Raw genomic sequence first — 16497 nt, 5'->3', positions numbered from 1 at the left:
TGGAGAAACAAATGTTCGCTTGTGACGACCAAGACTACGCCTGTCCTCCCAAGGACAGGCCTCACTGATTCCGAAGACTTTCATTTTCAGGAGGGTCCTGCCGAGTATTTTTGCAGTAGGGAGGCGATGTTGTGCTGTGCAGTGCCGGAGAGTAAGCTCATGCAGCCGGTCCACCCTGTCCTCTCTCCTCCCGTCGGGACGGGTCGGTCATAATAGCGGTCAGAAACACCCTCCACGTCACAAAACAGTTCAATTTCTCAATCCGCAGGTCAGCTCAAATCTGTATTGTGGGCGTTCCCTTGTACTCTACTGTGTACGTGGGGCTCTGGATCCAATCCCCTGATCACCATTGCATTCACTTAAATAATAATAAATTCTCCTGGCCACCCATAGAAAATTAGAGTGCACAATTATACGTGTGATTCATCACAGGCGAGCTCAGACCGGCCACACTTGCAGCTTAGGGCCTCGCATTAAGAGAGGGGGGGGATCTCTAAATACGAAACAAGAAATGGACACGAGGTTTCGAGTTTTAACATAATTGCTTACTAAATAAAGATCGGTGAGAAAAAAAGACTCTCCAAAGCAGTTATTTTCATTCTGCTGACAAAAATATACAGGCATTCATAGAAGGGGCCTCTTAAACTTGACAATGGCATAGGGCCCCAGCAATGCCATCATCCGGCTCTGCTGCCGAGTGTCATCCCAATGAAGTAATTTGCAGGTAACTTTAGCATTGGGATGCTTGGCCAATACCCAGTTACATTGTGATTGTGTGTTTTCTAGCTATGTGAGCAAACTGGATAACCCATACAGAACAAAGGTGAGAACGTAGAAAACTCCGCAAAGTGCCAGTCGGATCATTAACCAAGGCCCTTCTTGTTGCGAGGGTCAAAGATCACCGCTGCACCACCCTGCCACCTGAAACGATAATAGTTCGCTTATAATTTTTTCGTTATTTTAGTGTGTACATTTACACGCGATAATCACATCTCATCTCAAGCATTTGAAAAGGGCAGCCTCAGTGGCAACTGTTCTGTGTGACACACGGTTATTCAGCACCTAACCTGTAAGCAGGTCAAGTGCTGTTTGCTGCGAGCAATCCCAATTGAGTGAGTCGCAGTGAAGTTTTTTTTTACATGCCAATTTTCGCCTGTGATGCTGACACACGATGGCCATACATTATTTTAAATAATGTCTTGGGATCGTTTTTATTTTTTTACGTTGAATTTTATTGAGTAAATCACGAGCCCGTTACAGTGCGCCACGGGACTGCACGTCATTCGAGTGGTGCATTCACAATGCAACTGGACCATTTATTAGGGGGGGCTGACGCGAAGGGGGGAGTGAGGCCCGCGCCCCCCCGTAAACTGGGGGGGGGGGGGGGGGGGGAGAGGGGGGCATTGTGACAGGCGTAGAAGAGTTGTAGTTGTAATCTGCTCCACGTTTGTCTTGATAAAGGAGACCTGTGCAACCTGCTCGGTGTGTGACGTGCGTGCTCCTCGGTGTGACGTGTGTACCGCTCGGTGTGTGATATGTGTGGGTGTAGGAGAGGCCCCTTACCCTGGTGCATGGCAGTCGATGACAAGTTCTACCGCTTGATCTGCGATGGCTACTGCATGCAGCCACCCCCCTGCTGTCCACCACAAGTGTAAGCCGCCCCCCCATACCTCCCACACCAGGTTTTATCCACTGCTGGACTGATGCGTTTCTATTGTCGATGCAGGTGGCTGACGGAGGAGAGTGCGAAGTGTTTGTTCTGGGATATTCTTTGATTTTAATTGTAGTGATTTAATTAATTGATTGAACAATTGCTTAAGGGTGAATTATGTGATGTGTTATTAGCAGTGAGTTGTGCTGGCTGGTTCAGTCTCGTTGACACGGCCATTATGAACCCTCTTAGTCTGGAATGTCCTACTTCCAGACGTACGTGCTGTTGCGACCCACAGACTCCTCACATACAATGAGGGAAAAAAGTATTCGATCCCCTGCTGATTTTGTACGTTTGCCCACTGACAAAGAAATTATCAGTCTATAATTTTAATGGTAGGTTTATTTGAACAGTGAGAGACAGAAAAACAACAAAAAAATCCGGAAAAACGCATGTCAAAAATGTTATAAATTGATTTGCATTTTAATGAGGGAAATAAGTATTTGACCCCCTCTCAATCAGAAAGCGGCTCCCAGGTGTCTTTTATACAGGTAACGAGCTGAGATTAGGAGCACACTCTTAAATGGAGTGCTCCTAATCTCAGCTTGCTACCTGTATAAAAGACACCTGTCCACAGACGCAATCAATCAATCAGATTCCAAACTCTCCACCATGGCCAAGACCAAAGAGCTCTCCAAGGATGTCAGGGACAAGATTATAGACCTACACAAGGCTGGAATGGGCTACAAGACCATTGCCAAGCAGCTTGGTGAGAAGGTGACAACAGTTGGTGCGCATCATGGAAGAAACACAAAAGAACTGTCAATCTCCCTCGGCCTGGGGCTCCATGCAAGATCTCACCTCGTGGAATTGCAATGATCATGAGAACGGTGAGGAATCAGCCCAGAACTACACGGGAGGATCTTGTCAATGATCTCAAGGCAGCTGGGACCATAGTCACCAAGAAAACAATTGGTAACACACTACGCCGTTAAGGACTGAAATCCTGCAGCGCACGCAAGGTCCCCCTGCTCAAGAAAGCACATATACATTGAGGGAAAAAAGTATTTGATCCCCTGCTGATTTTGTACGTTTGCCCACTGACAAATAAATGATCAGTCTATATTTTAATGGTAGGTTTATTTGAACAGTGAGAGACAGAATAACAACAAAATCCAGAAAAATGCATGTCAAAAATGTTATGAATTGATTTGCATTATGAGGGAAATAAGTATTTGACCCCTCTGCACTTGGTGGCAAAACCCTTGTTGGCAATCACAGAGGTCAGACGTTTCTTGTAGTTGGCCACCAGGTTTGCACACATCTCAGGAGGGATTTTGTCCCACTCCTCTTTGCAGATCTTCTCCAAGTCATTAAGGTTTCGAGGCTGACGTTTGGCAACTCGAACCTTCCGCTCCCTCCACAGATTTTCCATGGGATTAAGGTCTGGAGACTGGCTAGGCTACTCCAGGACCTTAATGTGCTTCTTCTTGAGCCCCTCCTTTGTTGCCTTGGCCGTGTGTTTTGGGTCATTGTCATGCTGGAATACCCATCTACGACCTCACCGTTCTCATGATCATTGCAACTCCACGAGGTGAGATCTTGCATGGAGCCCCAGACCAAGGGAGATTGACCGTTCTTTTGTGTTTCTTCCATTTGCGAATAATCGCTTTAACTCTTCTCACCTCTCACCAAGCTGCTTGGCAATGGTCTTGTAGCCCATTCCAGCCTTGTGTAGGTCTACAATCTTGTCCGACATCCTTGAAGAGCTCTTTGGTCTTGGCCATGGTGGAGAGTTTGGAATCTGATTGATTGATTGCTTCTGTGGACAGGTGTCTTTTATACAGGTAACAAGCTGAGATTAGGAGCACTCCCTTTAAGAGTGTGCTCCTAACCTCGGCTCGTTACCTGTATAAAAGACACCTGGGAGCCAGAAATCTTTCTGATTGAGAGGGGGTCAAATACTTATTTCCCTCATTAAAATGCAAATTAATTTATAACATTTTTGACAAGCATTTTTCTGGATTTTTTTGTTGTTATTCTGTCTCTCACTGTTCAAATAAACCTACCATTAAAAATATAGACTCATCATTTCTTTGTCAGTGGGCAAACGTACAAAATCAGCAGGGGATCAAATACTTTTTTCCCTGCCAATGAACATCTGAATGATTCAGAGGACAACTGGGTGAAAGTGTTGTGGTCAGATGAGACCAAAATGGAGCTCTTTGGCATCAACTCAACTCGCCGTGTTTGGAGGAGGAGGAATGCTGCCTATGACCCCAAGAACACAATCCCCACCGTCAAGCATGGAGGTGGAAACATTATGCTTTGGGGGTGTTTTTCTGCTAAGGGGACAGGACAACTTCACCGCATCAAAGGGACGATGGACGGGGCCATGTACCATCAAATCTTGGGTGAGAACCTCCTTCCCTCAGCCAGGGCATTGAAAATGGGTCGTGGATGGGTATTCCAGCATGACAATAACCAAAAACACATGGCCAAGGCAACAAAGGAGTGGCTCAAGAAGAAACACATTAAGGTCCTGGAGTGGCCTAGCCAGTCTCCAGACCTTAATCCCATAGAAAATCTGTGGAGGGAGCTGAAGGTTCGCGTTGCCAAACGTCAGCCTCGAAACCTTAATGACTTGGAGAAGATCTGCAAAGAGGAGTGGGACAAAATCCCTCCTGAGATGTGTGCAAACCTGGTGGCCAACTACAAGAAACGTCTGACCTCTGTGATTTCCAACAAGGGTTTAGCCACCAAGTACTAAGTCATGTTTTGCAGAGGGGTCAAATACTTATTTCCCTCATTAAAATGCAAATAAATTCATAACATTTTTGACATGCGTTTTTCTGGATTTTTTGTTGTTATTCTGTCTCACTGTTCAAATAAACCTACAATTAAAATGATAGACTGATCATTTCTTTGTCAGTGGGCAAACGTACAAAATCAGCAGGGGATGAAATACTTTTTTCCCTCACTGTAGAGACCCACAGACTGCTTCTCTCTCTACAAGATAAACATGATCAGTGTTTCTGCACTACGTATGGAGATGCAGTGGCATTTAGACGCCGCTGTGTGAATCCATTCTGTAGATATTTTATGCCTTCATGACCCTCTACCTACTCACCCCCCCCTCACCCCCCTCGCCACCTGACCCCCTTCATCCCCCTCTGTGACGTCATTAACATCATCGGCACTCATTCAACCATTCTGAGAACGAACGCACACTGGAAGAGGTGAAAGCGCAGTCCGAGCATGTGCGCGATTCGCCTTCCTCGCACCCTCACTGCACCCTCCCCTCGCCCCACAGCCGCAAGGTGATGCACCGCTGCTGGAGCCACGCGCCGTTAGAGCGCCCCAAGTTTGAGGCGATCCTCGCAGAGCTGAGACCGGCCTCCAACGATGACAAGATCGACAAAGGCGAAGAGGTCGGCTGGGAGCCGTCGTCCGTTCCGTCTGAGTACAGCTCCCTCGCTTGCTAGGATCGCCCTCGCTACCTTGTCCACTCTAGGGGTGAATAGTTTTTTTTTATTATCTCAAAGATTGCCGTGCTACATTTGTTTATTCAGAGAAGTCTCACTCTTTTGCAGGAGGGTCCTGTCCAGCTTTCACAGAAGGGGGCGATGTTGCCACGGTGTGTAATCCTTGTTTAAGTAATTTGCAGGTAATATCTTACAGTTAGAATTGGTTGTTCTTTTTTGAAAGCTGAGAACCCTGAGAAAACGCGTGCACAACAGGGGAAGAACATGCAAAGTCCACAAACTCTCACTAACACGCCAAGACTAAGATCCCCCCATGTAACAGACTGTTGGGTAAGTGCCGTTATGAGCACTTATGCAGGCCAGCACAGCATATGGGGTTTGTCTCTGCCAGTGCTGATGTTTTCACAATGCACCAAGTACTAATTTGAGGCCGAGGGTAGGTCCAGGAATGGTTCAGATAATTGCCACTGGTGTTGGCCATGAGCAGAAATTATACCAGGATTTATGGCTTTATAGTACAGCTCGCTAACCCGCTGCACTAACACTCCCCGTAAACATCGGTAACATAAACAAACAACAGCTCGTACAAATACAAGAACAAATACAAGAACCCCCCCCCCCCCCCATAAGGTACATCGTGTTGTTTTGATTTCACTACTCGGCGCGACTCGCGAATACTCAAAGCGAGATGCTCGTGGTTAGTAAACAGGTGTCCAGTAGTCAATCCGTGTTTACTAAAATTTCGTGGTTGGTAAATTAGCGGTTGGCAATGGATTCCTGTACATGTATGCCTCTACTTACGAAAGGGATGCGTTCTTCTAAAAACGCCCGTAAAACAAAATATCGCAAATCGGAATGGCTTTTCCCATTAATTGAATACGAAAAACTTGCGATGTGTTTCAGACAGTCATTTCTACTATAAACCCAAAATAAACACCAATATTTCACAATGCAAAAAATAATAGAGAACAAATATTACAACGGTTGAATAATAATCAATTTAAAACAAAAAGAATTAACATCTTCAAGGAACTCACCAAAAGATCTGCATGTTGGAATGACTGGAGAGGTGACGAGGCGTTACTTTTGCACTATGGGGATACCGTGACACTGTCGTGAATGGATGACAGCTTCTTGCTTGATGATCTCATGGCGCGTGCCATGTGATATATTGTTTCCGCTGAAATTCTATTTTGTAAGTCGAAAAGTATCCTTAATTTGTCAATTTCGTTTTCACTACATTTCGTGAATGGAACATTCGTAAATCAAAACACAAAGATTTCCTGTACAACCAATATAGACTGTTGGGCCAAGGGCTGTCGTCAAGCACCTAATACAGAAAATAAAAACACGTGCATTCATGCACAACCACGTACAAATACACGTGACCATTAAAAGCACATGCTTTCAACAGAAATTACAAGTGTTATATATTGTGCTTTAATGATTACATTTATATTAGTGTGTCTTAATATTACACAGTAAATATCTTCAAGGACCACTCTTACAGTCCCATCATCACCACCATCATCACCAAATGTATCATTATCATCATCCTAACCATCTGTATAATCAATCACCATCTGTATTATCACCACCAAAGCAAAGACTCCCCGTATAGCCCGAATAGACTATTGGGGCAAGTCCTGTAAGCAAGTACCTGTGAAGGCCAGCATGGCCCACGAGGGGTGGGTGGCCAACACCACGCCCGGCCGCCTTTGTCTCCCCAGTAGTGATGTTTACACCACACCAAGTACTCATTTGAGGCTGAGTCGACCTAGGGGAGGCCCATGACCGGTTCAGAGAGTCGTTACCTGCGTTGCCCATGAGCGAGAATTTAACTCGGGTCGCCGGGTTCGTAGCGCAGCGTGCTAAACGCTACACTACCGCTACCCACCACCTGTATCACCATCATCTTCCAGAGTTAATACATTTCATGTCAACAGCTGGAAATGCTTGTATTTGTAATAACAAAAAATGCATAAGTAGTTGTCACTCACTCACCCACACTCAAACGGTCAGAAAGGACTGAAAGATGAAATATCTTCAGAACCCTACATCCTGAAACTAAATTAATTATTTAAATTTTACCAAGTAAGGCCCACTGAGCTATATCGCACACTCAGGAGTCCTGATTCCACTTCTGGGAGTCTCAAGTCCAACGCCATGGAATTGTATATGTTTAAACATGTGCGTGCATGTGTGTTTGTGTGCACGTATGTGTGCATGCGTGCCTTCATATGCGCATGCGTGTATGGACGTGCGTGTGTAAAATAACTTTAGCCATGGCATTTGGGATATGTTAGGTTTAGGGTTAAGAGCTTTGCGCACGTGAACAGGTGGGTGTGTTAACTCACCAGTGTGTAGCTCACCTCACCGGTGAGCTGGTGTGTACGCTATCTAATCTGTAAGCTTACGACTGTGTGTGTGCACACTAGTGTGTAAGCTCACTGATGTGTAAACCTGCTGGTGTGTGGCCTCACTAATGTGCAGCACATCTTGTGGAAGCTCACTAGTGTGCTTGCACACGAGTGTGCCGGTGAGTGTGAGTGTGTGTGAGTGTGTGGTGAGTGTGTGTAAATTTGTGTGAGTGTGTGTGAGTGAGTGTGTGTGAGTGAATGAGTGCGGTGTGAGTGTGTGTGAGTGTGTGTGAATGCGGTGTGAGTGCGGTGTGTGTGAATGTGCAGTCAGAGTGTTGGTAAGTGAGTGTGCGGTGAGTGTGTGTGAATGTGCAGTCAGTGTGCCGGTAAGTGAGTGCATGGTGAGAGCGCTGAGTGTGTGTGAATGTGCAGTCAGTGTGCCGGTGAGTGCGTGGTGAGTGTGCGGTGTGTGAGTGTGAATGTGCAGTCAGTGTGCCGGTAAGTGAGTGCGTGGTGAGAGCGGTGTGTGTGAATGTGCAGTCAGTGTGCCGGTAAGCGAGTGCGTGGTGAGTGTGCGGTGTGTGAGTGTGCAGTGAGTGCCAGTGTGCGAGTGTGCCGGTAAGTGAGTGTGCGGTGAATGTGGTGTGTGTGAGTGTACCGGTGAGTGTGTGGTGAGTGTGTGGCTTGACGTGTCTCCGTATCAGTCTTACTCAGCCACCCCCTTACTTGCCCACGCGTAGATCCGTCCTGCCCACCAGACAGCTACATGCGATTCAAATGTCCACGTACACATGACATCACATTGCGATGCGCATGTGTGACATACATGTGCCACGTGTTGCACACACTACGCACGTCCCATGCACAAAGGGCATGCCTTACAAGTGATGACCACGCGATGCAGGTGCTTGCCTTGTAGATGTCACGTACCCGTGACGCACGTGGCCCGTGCGCGTGACGCGCGTGCTCCGCGCTGCCGTGTGCTTTGACCAGGGCCGTCCATAGGGGGTGCGTGGGCCCCCCCCCCGATGCCTTCAAACTAAACCGGAAGCATTACATGTGACACTGATGTCTACACGTGGGGCCTCCCCCGAAGCGCGGGGCCCGGGATAGTCGGTCCAATTTGCCGGACACTCGGGGACGACTCTTGATTTGGCATACGCGACGCGCACGTTGTGTGCGCTGTGCGTGGGGTGACTGGCCCGATGTGCGTGCCAGGCAGGGCAAGGGGGACTGCGATTGATTGTCGAGACCTTTTGTATGGGTGACGAGATGAACGCCCAAATTCAACGCAGGCCGCCACACAAGGGCTGCACATTTCAATGTTGAGCAGGTCCCTGTGTGTCCGTGCGTGTGGGTCCCTGTGTGTTGTTTCTGTGTGCGTTATGTGAAGGTAGCAGTGGCGCAGTGGATAGTATGCTACGCTCCAAACCCCGCAAACATGCGAGTTGGAGTCCCGCTCATGGCCAACGCCAGTGACGATTATTTATCTGAACCGGTCCTGGGTCGACTCAACCTCAAATAAATACCTGTAGCGGTGTGTGTATACGTCACCACTTGGGAGACAAAGGCGGCCGGGTGTGGTGTTGGCCACCTACCCCCTGATATACCATGCCGACCTTCATTGGTGCTTGCGAACAGCACTTGCCACAACAGTCTGTTAAGGCTATATGGGGGACCTTCGTCTCTGTAGTGGGAAACTCGTAGGTGTGTGCATGTGTGGAGGGAAACCTGTACTGCTGTCGTACGTTGTGACCGGGCGAGGCCAATTTCCGTCCTCATGGTCGGCCACGGCGTCCTGGTCTTCGTACTGCTGCTTGTTTTTGGCTGTAATGACACCCAACATGGACAACACCATCACCTGCGTTCAAACAAGTGTTACACAGTACGTACACACGCGCAATAAAGCAACCACAAAGCACATACACTTTTAAATATAAAAGCACTGGGGGTCTAGTACTGTAGTCACCAATCCGTGTGTATTATTTATTTATTTGTTGGTCATTCTGATGGCAGCACAAACAGAAGCTGCATCCATAACTTCTCAATCCGCACAGTCCCAGGCCAAGGTCCATTCATGGAATTAATACAAATATTTACTTATTAGAGGGTGTTTTTGTTTGTTAGGGTTAGCTCGCGTAAATCTTAGTCAAGTTTGTCACGTAAACAAAACATGCCAATTAGTGACTAATTCAGCACATCGGTGTGTTGGAGAGTAAACCCACAACATTTACAATTCAAGTACCGTGACGTTTCGCCTGTAACTACAACAACAACCCGCCTCGTCAGGTGACAGCCAGAGTTGTGGTGAAATCCTTCCCCTGTTTCGGTCTTTAATAGACGTAGACGGGGGATAAATGTGACGTCGTCGCTTGTAAGCAGATCCGATACGAAGACGGGGGGGGGTAATGTATTGATGTAAATTACAATGGATATCTGTTATTGATTGGGTTATTCGCAGTTAATCAACATACATAATTGTTACTCCTGCTATTATGGATTGACTCAAGCAGCTAGCGAAGGATGCTAGGTTTAGTAATATGTTATATATGTCGCTATTGTTAACTTTCAATCACATTTCTTATGATCACTGTTGCATTGTTTTTATAGCATTATTTTAGTAACTTCTAGAAAGGTTTAGTTTAGCCTGATTTTTACATAGTGGACACTGTGTGTGTGTGTGTGCTGCGAGCTGAGTGGTGGAGGTACCTGGCAACAGTTGAACCGAGCCCGCTCGGCCTCTTCATCCGTGGCGACCAGGGTACAATCGTTACTATATTCTTGGTTCTTTCAGGTAAAGTCACGTAGATAGAAAATAATAACAATAAAATAAAAATAAATTAAAATAAAAGCAAAAAACCCACGACGTTTCGATCGCAACACGTGATGAAGACCGCTTGTGTTGCCACCGAAACCTCGTGGGTTTTTTGCCTTCACTTAAAATTTTATTTTCTATCTACGTGACTTTACCGAAAGAACCAAAAATTATGAATTCCTGCAAGTTACGAAAGTTTAAAGTAAAAATTTGACAGTCGTGTAACTAATCAGGCCTGGAGGATACAGTGGACCACGTGGTTTCCGGGTTTTGCTACCTTAACAAGTGACGTCACTTCCTTAGCAACGGTCGATCGTTACAGACGGAGGTGGACGCGCGCTCTGTGTGCTTAAAGATCGCATTCGGGAGCACACTTCGACAACGTCGTCAGTGAACATCGATAACGCGGTTAAATTACTTGGTAAACCTCATTGACAAACATCCGTGAGGTTGAACACTTCATTAACACAGTTAACGAAATCTATTGACAAAACGTGACCATCCGTGACTTCTCGTTCTGCCTTCAAGGCGATGTCTTCCGTGAGTACATCCACACGCGCGCTGTATCAGGATAACATTAATCTGAGAGAACATCTATATGTGAATGTGTGTCTGTTCGAAATGTTTAATGATGAGGACGGTAATGATGATGGTGGTGGTGGTTGTAAGCTGTGATATGATTAGAGTCTCACGTGCGCTGCTGTGATTTTGTTGCAGGGTGGAGAGATGAGCAAGCCGACGGGAAGTGAGTACTGTAATTCCACACACAGACATACACACAGACACATGCACCTGTATACAAAGACAGATCCCCGTATAGCCTTAACAGACTATTGAGTCAAGTGCTGTTAGCGAGTTAGCACCTATGATGGGGTGGGTGGTCAGCACCGCATCCGGATGCCTTTGTCTCCCCACATTTGATGTTTATACGTTGCACGAGGTACTATTTTAAGTTTGAGTAGATGTAGGGGACGCACACGACCGGTTTTATTTATTAGTCACTGATGGTTGTGAATGGGAATCGAACTCAGGTCGATCCCCACAGACACAACTGCTCCCAACCACTCATACAGACACTGCACATAGACACAAACAAAGACAGAAATCTTGTGTATAGCCTTGAAACACTGTAGGAGCAAGTGCTGTTAGTGAGCACCTATGACGGCCGGCACCGCACACGAGGGGTGGGTTGCCAGCACCACACTTGTCCGTCTTTGTCTCCCAAGTAGCGATGTTTACACACCGTATCAGATACTTATTTGAGGCTGAGTGGACCTAGGGGAGGCCCCTAACCGACTCAGATAACAACAACAGCCCTCATTCGCCACTAAGTGACGGAGACGTCACCATGGCGCTTGTGCCAGGCCTGGTGCACTCCGAGGCCACTTGAAGTGTCGAAGGCTTGCCGACAGGAGATCAGGGGACAGACCCCAGTGCGATGGGTTGACTGACTGAGATGACTGGCAGACGCACCACCTTTGCATCCTACTGTGCCAACTTGCTGCGTTTTAGTCATCCAGTGCACCGTCTGTTGTTGTGAGCGTCGCTCCTCTCACCCTCCTTTTTTGCTTGAGGGCAACTGCCACCAACTTCCCATAAGCATCCTTCACGAGCTTCCTCCATAGAGGCAGATCTTGACACCAGTGGTACCAGTCTTTGGCAAGTCCACTTAGTTCCGTATCCTCCTGTACTGCATCAGTCCATCTCTTCTCCAGGCCGTGCCACGCCCATTTAGCCCCCGCTATCTGGAAAAACAGAGGCTGCTTGGGGATGCGGTGGCTGAGCAAGCAGGCTACATGACCCAGGCAATGCAGCCCTGCCCACCAGTGGAGCTCACTGTGAGCTGTTCACACATTCCAGCCTAGTTAAACCCAGGGTGGATCGTAGGCAGGCCAGTCTGAAAGTGTAAAGCTGGTTCAGATTTTTCATTTATTCTATCATTGGCCAAGAAGACCCATCGTTTTGTGTCGAGTGACAGACCAGGTAGATACCCCAAAGTGTTACGAAGCTGATGAAAATATGCCACTTGACCGATTCGGAGTGAGACCTCTGCTGCCAAACCAGAATTTTTGCATAAGCACACTATCCAGGTACGTAAACTTCTCTCTACAATTACCCCATCACTCAAGAGTAGTTGAGGGGGCGGAGTATTAAATTACACAAAATACTCAGGCGGGTGCTTAGTTTTAGTGGGGCTGATGGTAAGGCACCACCTCTTTGTCACACGCTCCAGGCTTAGCAGCAGAACCTCCAACTATTTTTCAGTGTGAGCATCAACTTCCAAATGATCAGTGTACATAACATGGTTGACCAGTAGGGAGCCATCCCTTGACCTCACCCAGGCATCAATCAGCCTCCCATTGTATCTGTAGCAAATATTAAAAAATCCACCGGTACAGCCATAAAAAAAAAAACTTCTCGAACTATGTGGTCGAAGATGATGCTAAATAATGTGTCAGCCAGAGTAGATCCCTGTCGCACCCCACTGTAAACAGGAAATTGCTCTGACTCCTGGGCACGCAACTTTATCCGGGCCTGCCCACCATCGTGAAGGTCCTTAATGATTGTGAGCAGAGGGTTAGGGACTCCGGAAATACGAGTAACAATCCAGAGCCCTGGCCTACTGATTATATCATAGGCCTTGACCAGGTCGGCGCTGCAACACTACACATGTAACGCATGGATTTGTTACACCGTTCAACCACACACACAGACACATTTTAATTAAAACAAGTCCCTGATTTGTAAAAAAAAGAATCAGAGTACCAGTCATCAAATAGGCAATTGACACTTGGTCCAAAGAATATGTGATACTGTAATAGAAATACATGAATAGCTAAATTCAGAATTTAGGTTAATAAGGCATAACCCAGTGCACAATATGACATTCATGAAAAGACAAACAGTGCAACAAAGGAAATAAGCTTTCAGTCTGTATCAGATGGTCTCAGACGCTAGTGTTGAGAAGGTGACATGGCAGGCGTTTAGAAACCCGCAGTGCCGGCAGATGTAAAGTCGTTACACACAGTGTCTTTCGAACAATACAACAGTCAGGTGCTTGATGCAGCTGGTGACTTTCCAGATGTGGTGGGGTATTGACGATGTGTAGAACGATGCAATTGTACTTATTTCTCGAATGTCAGGTGTTGTCGGGCTTTGACGATGTGTAGCACGATGGATTTCCTTCAGTATCCAACGTATAGAGGTGTCTTCACCATGATAATTATTCACAGGCTTGTTGGTTTACAGTCACGTTTTTTCTAAACTCATGTGATTCATGGCACGTGACCTTGCAGCACAGTTTTGAGCAATGCCTTTCCTTCTCCAAGAGACACACATGTATCCTCTCTTTCTGTAAAACTCACTTTAAGTCTTCTTAGTTTCACTTGCCATATGTATCGGCTCAATATAAAGTGACAAATGCAAATCTTAAACTTTGCTTTTAAAATCTCCACTGTTTTACCACTATACCGTCTCCACTGCTTAACCACTATACCTCTGAGTGGTTACTCAGCGTTTCAGCCATTCTCGTGCAAGGAATGACTTCTGTTGAGAGCAACCTCACATGCACGGGAGCACATGCTATCCAGCCAACATAAACATTAGGGTTGCCCCTGGCTCTCTGGCCCCTTTGGGCACCCTCCTCTTCTCCTCCCTTTATCTTTTCTAACGTAGCCCACTAATATACTAATTGTATGAATGGACCAGTGTATAAGAATTAATAGTGTATTTCTTATCCAATTCATGTTCTCTCTTGTGAAACAATGGACATCTTTTAAATTTAGCCAGACCTCCACAGCTTGCCCATAAATCCATCTTACTTTTTCTGAGATAACGGAAGTTTTTCTATGTTTGGCCTGGAGTTTCCAGACCTCGCAAACTTAATATGGCCTCCCCAACCAGCCCATAATCCTAATGAAGTTATTTGGAGGAGGAGGTGTCTCCGGCACATGAGTCAACCTCCAGACCTCCCTACAGTGTTATCATTGTTACATCGGTCTCAAGTTAAGTTAAATTCCTGTCAATGGTGCCAAGTTTCTTTACCAAAATAACATACAGGAAATACGCCTTTTGGCGTCCTCTGGTCTAACACCGTTTGAGACGAGGCTCAAAAGAAAGCTGTCCCTGGTGTGGACCAATCAGTTTCAAGGACAATGCATATATTATCAGAGTATGTTTTTTGTTTGCATTCTGACCACAAGCATCATGGTTAATGCAGACATGATTCCTTGTAAAAGGTTTCAGTTTGGTGTTTTAACATCTTAACACCTGTTTTGTTGCCAGTAAAAATGGGAAAAACCTATTATCATACAGGAAATACTCAAATACCCATTAACGAATCAATTGTGGTGCTGCTCTCTCCTCCCCATGTGACTCCCCAGACCGTCGCTCGAAGGGGCAGCGAAAGAGGTTCCTCGTTGACACAAGACTAGAAGCTAAGCGCCAGATTCTGGAGCTTGAGATGATCCTGCTGGATCATTGTGCACAGCAGCAGGCCAAATATCAGCGGGAGCTGCTGCAATTCCAGAACAGCACCGAGCTGAAGAGCTTCATCATCCACCACCAGCAGCAGCAGCAAAAGGCAGAAGAGCAGCAGCAGGCAGAAGTCAGCACCAATAATGAGGATGTGAAGCAGACAATGCAGAATAGCAACAAGGTTGAGAACGAGATCGAAGAGATGGAGAAAGTGGGGGAGAGAAATGGTATGAAGAAAAAACGTGGGAGTAGGAAGAAACATAAGAACAAGAAGAAAGTTCTGGAGGAGACAGTGAAAGAAGAGGTGGCTGAGAGAGAGGGGAGTGAGGGAGAGCCCATGCAGGAAGTGGTGGAGGTTGGGACGATTGAGGTAGAGATGATTGAGGCAGTGGCTTTGGAGGATGTGATGAATGAGGTAGAGTTGAATAAGGTAGAGGTGTTAGAAGGAGATGGCAAGCGGGAATTAGCGAAGGAGGCAGAGGTAGCGGTGATTGAGGTAGAAGCAGTGGCCAAGCAGGAAGTGGTGAAATATATAGCGGCCAATGTCATAGAGGGGATTGAGAGAGATGCAAAACAGGTATTAGCAGAAGAGGTAGAGCCAAATGCGGTCGATCGGAATGAGGGAATGGCCAAACAGGAAGTGGCTAAGAAAGTTGATAATGTTGTGGAGACAAAGAAAGAGGGAGAGGATGGTCTTCAGAGGAAACGTAGGAATAGGAAGCTACGAAGGACTGATATGAAAGTGCGGGAAGTAGAAGAGATGAAGGAAAACGAGATTGAGGGAGAGGGGAATGATGGAGAGCCCAAGAAGGAAGTGGCGAGTGAGGTAGAGGTAGTGGTGATTGAGGTAGATGCAGTGGCCACACAGGAATTTGTGAAAGAGGTAGTGGCCAATGTCGTAGAAAGGATTGAGAGAGATGCCAAGGAGAACTTAGGGAAAGAGGTAGAGGAAAGTGAGGTAAATGGGAATGAGGGAATAGCCAAACAGGAAGTGGCTAAGAAAGTTGATAATGTTGTGGAGACAAAGAAAGAGGGAGAGGATGGTGTTCAGAGGAAACGTAGGAATAGGAAGCTACGAAGGACTGAGACGAAAGTGCGGGAAGTAGAAGAGATGAAGGAAAACGAGATTGAGGGAGAGGGGAATGATGGAGAGCCCAAGAAGGAAGTGGCGAGTGAGGTAGAGGTAGCGGTGATTGAGGTAGATGCAGTGGCTACACAGGAATTTGTGAAAGAGGTAGTGGCCAATGTCGTAGAAGTGATTGAGAGAGATGCCAAGGAGAACTTAGGGAAAGAGGTAGAGTCAAGTGAGGTAAATGGGAATAAGGGAATAGCCAAACAGGAAGTGGCTAAGAAAGTTGATAATGTTGTGGAGACAAAGAAAGAGGGAGAGGATGGTGTTCAGAGGAAACGTAGGAATAGGAATAAACACAAGAACAAGAAGAAAGTTCTGGAGACAGTGAAAGAAGAGGTGGCTGAGAGAGAGGGGAGTGAGGGAGAGCCCATGCAGGAAGTGGTGGAGGTTGGGACGATTGAGGTAGAGATGATTGAGGCAGTGGCTTTGGAGGATGTGATGAATGAGGTAGAGTTGAATAAGGTAGAGGTGTTAGAAGGAGATGGCAAGCGGGAATTAGCGAATGAGGCAGAGGTAGCGGTGGTTGAGGTAGAAGCAGTGGCCAAGCAGGAAGTGGTGAAAGATATATCAGCCAATGT

At 46.6% G+C, this 16497-nt stretch overlaps 1 protein-coding gene across 1 annotated transcript in view; it reads right to left on the bottom strand.

Moving 5' to 3' along the window:
- LOC142929675 (exosome complex exonuclease RRP44-like) overlaps positions 1–10579 on the bottom strand; it is a 58229-nt gene extending 47650 nt beyond the window's left edge. The window contains exons 1-2 of the mRNA XM_076071379.1: positions 10206–10579; positions 9228–9323 (exon numbers count right to left, since the gene is read on the bottom strand). Of these exons, the coding sequence (XP_075927494.1) occupies positions 9228–9278 (51 nt within the window). The 5' untranslated portion in view covers positions 9279–9323; positions 10206–10579. The remainder of the gene's footprint in view (positions 1–9227; positions 9324–10205) is intronic.
- Between the last annotated feature and the right edge of the window lie 5918 nt (positions 10580–16497).

This window comes from Petromyzon marinus, chromosome 33 (genome assembly GCF_048934315.1).
Source record: "Petromyzon marinus isolate PM22_M1 ecotype Great Lakes invasive population chromosome 33, UKy_Petmar_22M1.pri1.0, whole genome shotgun sequence".
Lineage (NCBI taxonomy): Eukaryota > Metazoa > Chordata > Hyperoartia > Petromyzontiformes > Petromyzontidae > Petromyzon > Petromyzon marinus.
This window is presented reverse-complemented; position numbering and strand designations above follow the sequence as displayed.